This window comes from Dendroctonus ponderosae, unplaced genomic scaffold (assembly GCF_020466585.1).
Source record: "Dendroctonus ponderosae isolate FM_Combo_2020 unplaced genomic scaffold, Dpon_F_20191213v2 Dpon_F_20191213_1, whole genome shotgun sequence".
Lineage (NCBI taxonomy): Eukaryota > Metazoa > Arthropoda > Insecta > Coleoptera > Curculionidae > Dendroctonus > Dendroctonus ponderosae.
Window position 1 is genome coordinate 30,587,513 of NW_026017110.1, and position 9,224 is coordinate 30,596,736.

A 9,224-nucleotide genomic window follows, 5' to 3' on the forward strand; every position below is an offset into this window, starting at 1 on the left:
GGGGGGGGTGGTACGACGCATGACCTGGTCTGGTAGTCATCCCTGGCTGCAGCTCGTCGATTTTCCCAAGCAGGTGCCTCTTTATGAGTTCTCCCTGCTGAAGAGGAAAGTTCTTCTCGGGATATCTGACCGCCGCTATTCCCGGTTATGGCAACTTGTTTTGGGGTGTGCTGGTTCCCCTGAGGGTCTACCTAGCACAGTTTTGGCGGTTTTTCCGCCTGGCAGCCCCCGAAAGTTTTTTACCACCCTTAGGTACTTTGCTAGCTGCGGAGTCCGACGATTCTTATGAGGAAGTCCCTCCGGTATTTTGTGGTGGTATGACGGTGGTGTTTTCGTCCCCATGATTCCCACGAGTAGCTAGGGAAGGGTTAAGTCCATCCAGACAGAGCCCCGCATGTGAGGGTAAGGCTGATACAAAGAGGTGCGCCTGTTACCTCAAGGTTAGCCGCTTTTGGCTGGGCTTTCCCCCAGCCTTGCATCTCTTGGCGCGCACTATACCGTGAGAATTGGAAGGTGTTATAGTGACCTCGTCACGCGATCCGGGTAGTAAAACCAAGATCCCCGAGCCCCCTACAGTACCTATCCCGAGGCCGTAGCCACGAGAGTCGTTGCCTGCAGGCGGTTTGCAGTTTGTGCCACGAGCTGGTCCGCGGCGACGGCTTTCGATCCCGATCCGTGGGTTTTATTCCACGACTTTCACTTATCGCCGTCGCTAACCCCTCAGGAGTATCTGACCGGCCTTCCCCCTATCCGCCACCTGGGGACGCGCCCGATGGGTCGCTCAACCTGCACGGACATTTCTTCTTTAGAATTTATACAAATTTCTGGACGTTCGAAACTATATATAATTTCCAGATTTTTAGTAGCTCCTACTATTTTTCTATTATCTACTATCTATTGTGGTGCCTTGTTTCGTTGTGTCGTCATGTTCTTAATTTGTTTGTACATGTTGTGATAGTCATACTTCCTTTCAAGTTCTTCGATTTCTTTACACCTCTCTCCCAGTCACTTCTTCTTGACTTCCCTTATCTTTCCTCTTATTGTCCTGTGAATGTGACAATGTTTATCTGGATCCTTATATTTGTATTTTCTTCTAGTGCCCATTAGTTTCATAGTTTTATCTGTCATCCATTCCTTCTTTTTATTGTATGTTCTTTCCAGATGTTCTTCGCATGTATTGCCTATGATGTGCTTAGTTTTGTTCCACTTATCTACTGGATTTTCTTCCTCCGATGCTGTTATGTTCAGCATTTCTGTATTAAGTGTATTCGCAACCAAAGTTATTGTGCTCTCCTATCTAAGTTTGCTAATATCCTTTCTGTTGTTAGTAGTCCTCCTTGATTTTTATTGTACCTACTAGGTGATTATGATCACTGGGGTCGTCGGCGCCCGGATATGTCTTTACTGATTTAATAGCATTTTGGAAGCGTTTTTGTATGGTGATGTAATCTATTCGATTGCACACTATATGTTCTTGGTGACATTTGAAAGGAAGTGTTACATATAACCATCTTGGTTTCTCTGCAGAACTGTACTAGGCGGTCTCCCCTATCATTTCTAACGCCAACATCGAACTTTCCCACTGTGCCGTCTTCTGATTCATTCCCAGCCTTCGCATTAAAATCGCTCATAATTATCGTGACCTCGTTACTCTTAATGGATTTCATCAGATCTTTTAGGTGGTCATAGAATTATTCGATAATTTTTTTGTCTTTATCGGCGGTTAGAGCATATGTTTGTATGTATTATGCTGATATCCATAGGGGTTGTGTGTATTTGTAAAAGGAGTTTGTTCGGTCGGAGTGGTGTGAAAGGTTTTTACATATTTTTCGATCTCCCTCGTGACTATTATGCCCATGCCAGTCCTGTGTTCGGGTCAGTTTTACCCGAGTAGTATATTTCATGATCCTGTATATTACATTGTCCTGTGTTTGTTCACCACGTTTCCCTAATTCCCATTATTTGGATGTTAAGTCTGGTAATTTCTTTGATAATATTGTGAATCTTTCCACTTTTGTACATTCTTTGTACGTTCCAAGTTGAAATCTTTAGGCACCCGGGGATTCTTCGCCGCTCTGCCCACTGAAGGGCTGCCGGGGACTAAGGGCCGTTTGTAATATTGTTTCTGCCATTTTAAGTATACTAGGGAGTTATAATGAGGTGGTTTCCCCTTGCCTTCGTCATCGCTGTGTAAGTGTCGATACAGTTGTTACAACCACGCCACTTAGTGTCTGATTCTCAACCATATCTGGCTACCCTTACTTAGTTTTGCCTGCAGGTCGATGCAGTTACCAGACTGTGGCACGTGGAGCCATAAGTAAGACCTAACTGCCTTGTGAGGACCAGTTCTTTGAACCCACCTCCAGTCTATGACTCTTGGTGCGACCGATTCGAACAAAAGGTGCTACCTGTACAACACAGTCCATACGCCCCAAAAATATACTTTTCTAATTTTAAAACATTAAATTATAATGTTTTGGGTTGAAATAGTAATTAATAATATAATAATAATACCAGGTTAGTGGTTAATTTGACAAAGGCAAAACCCGATTTTGATAGAAATACAAATAGAATGAAATATAATAGTTATAAACTCTATTAAAACCATAATTATGACTGAACATGACTTACTCATGTACTCAACTACGTATGTTTGCGTTTGATTAGAAATTGTACATACAAGTCTTTCGTAGGACTTAATGACTAGAACAAGTTTTAAATAACGGATCCAAAGTTAAGAATCGTTAACGAGTATACAAAAGCAACCGAATTTCACACCACTAGTCGGAACTTTTGTTTTCTAATTACGTACTAGTTAGGGTTAGTGGGGCTAATAGTGGTTGTCTTTGCAATCCAGATATTAATCAGGGTGTCTCATTAGCAAGAAATAGCTTTATTACGTCTAAACGGTTAGTGCTAAGCAAAAAATAAAAATAGTACTGTGTACTGTACAAAAAAAGTACAGTGGTTTCTTAATGTTCCGATCTGTATAAACTAAAATTTTCTTCAAGTATACAATCAGCCCTGTGCTGTATCACTCACGTTAACTTTAACGTGCATGTTATCCGTCAAACACGTTATGTGGCTCCGACTGGTGTGTTGTATTAGTCAAACCGTTATATTATAACAAGAACATGCTATCATGACGATCGTTATATTAAGAAATAGCGCTTCAGAATAACAGCATAAAATCACATGCCGCTATCGAACTTAACGTGCGTCCCTCGAATTTAAACTCGAAGGAATAAATACAACAAATGTGTTTAATTAGAGCGAAGTTTTGTCTTTTAGCTATAATTTGTTTTTAATTTAAAAGAAAAATATGTCTTTTGGTGGTCTTGAGTGGTCTGATTAGAACAATTATTAAATGGTCTTGAAAATAAATTTTATTTTCCTCCACAAACTCTACTAAATTTTCAAATTGTTTGTGGATTTTTTTTCCTCTTCTGTACATGCTCCGTTGAAAGTGTTTGAGAAGATAGGCCTAGAACAGTAACGAACGAAATTGAAAGTGAATGCAAATCATAAACAAAGACAAGTATGGTACTAGGTGGGCCAAATGGTCAAAACGTGCACATGTGATGCATATATTTTAGATGCTTCGATGGTTTGATGTTAACTCTCTCTAACTAATAGACTATTCGTATGAGGGCATCTCACTTTATGCATCCAATATGTTTTTTTTAACGTTTGTTGGATAACTGGGTCGGAAACGCATACGTTAACTCGGAGATAGAGCACACCTCGGTTGTGTTGCTGCGTTATCGAAAATGTTATCCTGAACTGTTAAGTTGCCATAACGAAAAGATACTATGACACACGCTGGCTGCGTTGTTTTTAAAAATAAAATTAACAAAAGACGACACAAAACGAAGAAAAAAAAAGACGCAACATACTGTCTTCTTGTAAAGCCTAGATGTCATAACATAGTTTTCTTTTGCGATTATTTCGTACTAAAAAAAATATTATTTTGTAACATGCGTGGGTAGAGAACGTTGTCGGTGCTCAATTTGTGCCAACCCTGCATATTCTTTTTAGGATTTGCGACTCGAAATTAGGGAGTTGACAGAACCGACACCGAACCGAGACAAATAAGAATTCATCAGTAGATAAGTATTTTAAGCACGGACTAGTTTTGGTTATTAAATTCTGGTTATCACTCGCGCGTCGTTTCTTGCCGACAGTGTCGCAAATCATAGGTTGAAAGAGCGCGGTATTCACGAACTTGCAATCCGAAGTCTGCCATCTTGAATGAGATTAAATGTTAAGTGTTATTCAATGTTCAAGACGTTATAACTCATGGACTCACAGAGCGGCATCAACACAAAAGTACCACACAACACAGTGATACCTAGGCCCAGAACCAAATTTTCTTTATTTCTGAATTCTTCATTATATTTGTAATAATTTGATACCTTGGTTTCGTTGATTTGCTTTTATGGTGGACCGGCAATTATAAATTTTCTTGCGAATAGTCAAACTTGTGAGAGTATTTAAAAACATTTATTGTCAGAAACGGTGAGAGATGGAAGAAAAGGGTAACAGCTTGATTGAATTACAGTTGAAAATCAAATTTCAACTTTGTTATTAAGCATTATTTTGAAATTGGTCCATGTTTAATTGGTAGCATATTGGAATACTTAAGTATTAAAAAAAAATACGATATTTGCTTGAAATTACAAAAAAAATATATTAAATAAGTTATCATTACAATTTTTTGATGAAGTCGTAGTAGCAATGATGTTTTGTTTCAGAACTCTATATTTGGTAAATCAAAAACCAATGAAAGAAGTACATTTTTGCTGAAACGTAAATGTAAAAAAAGAAAGTAATCATCACGGTAATTCGATTTTTAAATAAATGTGTTAAGAATGTTGAACCTTCTGAAAAGCGATTAACGATTCAGTATCACATAAATACGAAAAGGGTCTGTCTGCCTTCTTGCAAATGAGCGATATACATATCTGGTATCTGCTATATTTATTGATTACCCCATATAATTAATTTGAATTGTTATTAACAGTTTTAGAGAAAAATAAATTCTTACTATGAGAAACAGTTAATTTACAAAAGTTGAGGGAAAATATTTGCATGAATGATTAAAATATGTAACTTCTCATATTTGAAGAAATCACACTGACATCACTTTGTGTGATACACCTTTCAAAATTGGTTTGAAAAATGAATCGTATTTATCGTATTTAATTTATACATCGCATTTACTAATATGGATCGTATTTAATAATATTACCGCAACAACTACGACTATGAGCGGCTGGTACAATATACACCCCGATCTCACGCCAATGTGCTCTTTTTCGTCCAGAGGCAAACATCACTTCGCCCACTGCCTCATCGTCATTGATAATGTCCACCGCAGTTGTGGACGAAACATCAGGAAGAAATTCCCATGGACCACGGCTTCAAAGCCCGAAAAACATTTCTATATGTGATTTCACCGACCGTGAAAGCCTTCATAGGCATTTTCCGAGTTATGTACATTAAAACAGTGTATTGTTTTTTTTTTAGTATCCATCAAATCAAATATGTTATTGAAAAAGCGGATATACCTTCCCATAAAAATAGTTTAATTGAAAATGTTGTTGTTGTTTGTGGGGTTGTAGCTCTGTCCCTGTCCGATAATTTGCCAGAATTGATAATGTTCGCGATACAAGGCGTTAGTTTGGGTTAGTTTGGGTTGGTTGATAACGTAGCCACTGCCGTAACACCAATGTAGAATCTAATATGCCTGATATCATCCACCAATAACAAATAGACATACTTTTTTACAACTTTAATGCAAAATTGTAGCAGTACGCACCTTAACATCATGTTTTACGAATCGAACCAATTTCAGACAATAAACACGTAAAGAACTTTCTAAAGTTTTCCAGGAATTTGTAGGATTTCACGGCCGGACTCCGGAGTAAAATATTGTTTTCCGGGCTTGTAAGATTTAGAAGCTGACATTTCGGCTACAACTGCGACATACATTATCAAATTTCGAAGTGATCTTCCATTGTGACAACTCTGACTGATTCAACTCTTTTTTTTTGGTTTGCCCGGCGGCGGCTGAAGAATAAAATTTTTCTCGAAGACACCCGGTGTTCCGTGACACCGGGTAGTGTTGGGTTTCTAACGAATCAAACCCCCCAAGTTTTGGCTGCAAGTTTTCGGGGGTTATCCTTTAAAATTGTAGCCCTCTGTAAGAATGTATCAGCTCCGGCATCCGTATGCCCTCACATCACATTATCTCCATGCCAGTATGGGCATTATACTAATGTCACACAAGCACTGCACCAGCCCTACTTCCATCGCACTACGTTGACACTAATATTTCACACTTGCAACAATTTGCAGCTTACTGCTTTTCCTATTGCCCTGTTGGGTCATCTGGTGCCTGGGTCTCTTTTTCTTGGGCCTATCATCCTCTGGTGCGTAGTTCAGCGAAGGGGTGGTTTTCGGCCTTCTCAAAGGTCGATACTGCTTTCCTTTGTAGAAAGTCTCTTAGGGGTCCACTCCAGGTCCCTGTAAATTTGATAATTGCGTACAAACCAGGGCGCATCTATGGCCATCCGCAGAAGTTGATTTTCTATGGCCTGAAGCCTCTTCAGGTAGCTTTCTGCAGCATACCCCCACACTGACTTCACCTGACACAAATACCTGACTTCATGTCTGCATTGAACATGTTCTCGTCTAGGTTGATGGAAACAGTCTTCCACTAGTTGTGAGGTCGGTGCAATGGCAACATTTTTTTGGACATCAAACTAGACACCAAAAGAAGTGCTATTGCAGGTTTTGCCAAATCGCTGCTATTTCTTTTCTTTTCTGGTGGAAACCGTTTCCTAGTTATTTCAGCTATAAGACTAGTTCATTCAAGTTGAAGATCAAAAAGGAAATCTCAACTCGGAAGCGATGATGATGTTATAATATGTTTATATTTACAGGGTGACAAAATTCAGACGATGTTTGAATCTGCAGATGAGCAAATTCTACGTGAAGCGGAAGCATTGGCCCATGAAGCAAAGTCGAGTAGACAGTTTACAGACGTAAACAAATTTACCCTAAAATGTATGGTATGCAACATACTTCTGAAAGGGCAAACGGAGGCTCAATCTCATGCGAAATCAACGGGGCATACCAATTTTGGCGAAGTATAAAGAACAGCACACCGTAATAGGAATTCTGTAAATGTTTTTGATTATATTATTTTGATAAAATAGTTTTTTTCGAGAAATTGCAAATAATCTTTATTATTATTAGAAATTATTTTTTGATTTTTATATAATGTGTACCATATCACTTTTAAGCCGGTATGTTTAGTCGATCTTCGGAACTTTGCCGGATGTTGTTTTGCGGATAGCTGAGCGTGCCGTCGTCGACGCGAAAGCAACGGGTTTTGATGCAAAGCTGTTCTTCGTCAGGTGGAATCGCCGACGATTCTCCCATAGAGTGAGCATGTGCAATATCGCTATTCTGGTGGCACCCGCCGCGCGCTTTTGCGGTGATTTATTAATTAACCGATAAAAGTTCGGCACTGCTTGCTGTCTAGTTAGCTCGTAAAGTCGGTTTAAAAATCGGCGCTGGAACGTCGTCAAAGGTAGAAAAGATCATCGCTTTCCACTACGGCTAGTCGCCTCAAAGGATAGGATATTTTATAAATAAATCCCAAAATATAGTTTTTGTCTAAGAAAAGACATATTATCAGTGAAAACTGTTATTAACATTGATAAACTCTACCAGTAGATTCCCAAACCTCTTTTCTAAACATTAAAGAAACGTAATGCAGTAATAACTTTGTTTATTATTATTATTATTATTTCAACAACACATCATACATACATGCTTGAATTTTTTTCACCAAGTCGGGACTGACAATAAAATTCATTTTGCACAATTTCCTTTGAGAAACGCAAGTATTTTCTGAAATCGGCTTCAGTAAATTTCTCTAAGGTACTTTCCATATCTCGAATATACCTGAAAATAATACAATTATTATTTGCAATTGCATATCATGCTTGTTGATGTTTTCTTTACGTACCTTTGTGTTATGTTCAAATCGAATTCCAAGTCTAAATTATCCCGTACATTACATAGCGAGCGATATCTATATATTTAAAACAAAAATAGCATAAAAACACGAGAAGTTGAGAATTTTCGCTCACAAATTAGCTTTGACGATTGTTCGGAGATGCCTAAACCCATCTACAAATTACCAGCGCATCGCCCAATAACATTAAAAGGCGTGTGCGTTAGATACCCAACTGATCGGCTGTGCGACCAAAATTGCCTCCAGCGAATGTCGGGTCTCGACTAAACATACCGGCCTTACATTTTGTACACAATTATTGAGGTAAAACTTTTTTCAGATTTGTTCAAGTTATTGTCATAAATTATATGGGAAGTATTGCAAATTATGTCTTACTCGTAATGAAGCATTTAGGCATTACCTAATCTTTTGTTTGGTAAAATACTCTGGAGTTTTCAAGCAAAAAAAATATTTTCAGGTCAAGCACGATATTTAAGAAAATGTTAAATGGAAATTGATGATCATTTGCATAATATACATTTTTGTATTATTGAATTGTAATAGTTTAACATTTTATCATATTTAATATAATGACATGTTTTGTTTTGTAATGTGCGTTTTTACAACATTTACAAAAGTAATCAGTGAATAAACTATTTTCAAACTTTATTTCAATTATCTTACTTGTTGCTTTCCAAAGTATCGACAAGATTTGTGTTCAATAGTAGATGTTGGTATTTACTACAGAGCTTGTTTTTCAGTTTAGTGCTTAGTTAGCAGTTTAAACTTAGCAGTGTTTCTCCTTGTATCATAATTGGCGACTTATTATCGTTGAAATGTCAAGATCAGATCATATGTAACCTGATTTGATTGCACCCATAGGTCAATTTTTGGGTATTTGGATAGTTCCTTTTTAGTCTTCTCCTGGGCTTCTTCTTGTCAATATTCTCCAACGTGACATACCCCATAAGTTGGACATCATCATGATTATATTCAACTTCATAACTCCCGGCTACGTCTTCCCATGCGACTCTTTCATAATCAATCTCACACTCGTCTCTTACATAATCATCCATAGGAAATCATATCTTGAACAACGTCTCAGGTATTTTAGGTTCATTTTCTTGATAGTGCTTAAAACTTCACACCCATTCCTGTTCATTCTACTCAACATCTCTATATATACAGGGTTGCT

The 9,224-nt window shown here is 38.0% G+C and overlaps 1 protein-coding gene across 1 annotated transcript in view; it reads left to right on the forward strand.

The window, feature by feature from the left end:
- Positions 1 to 8,698, forward strand: part of LOC109541874 (ubiquitin thioesterase OTU1) — a 13,675-nt gene extending 4,977 nt beyond the window's left edge. The window contains exon 3 of the mRNA XM_019910867.2: positions 6,948 to 8,698. Within this exon, the coding sequence (XP_019766426.2) occupies positions 6,948 to 7,160 (213 nt within the window). The 3' untranslated portion in view covers positions 7,161 to 8,698. The remainder of the gene's footprint in view (positions 1 to 6,947) is intronic.
- The last annotated feature ends 526 nt before the right edge of the window (positions 8,699 to 9,224 follow it).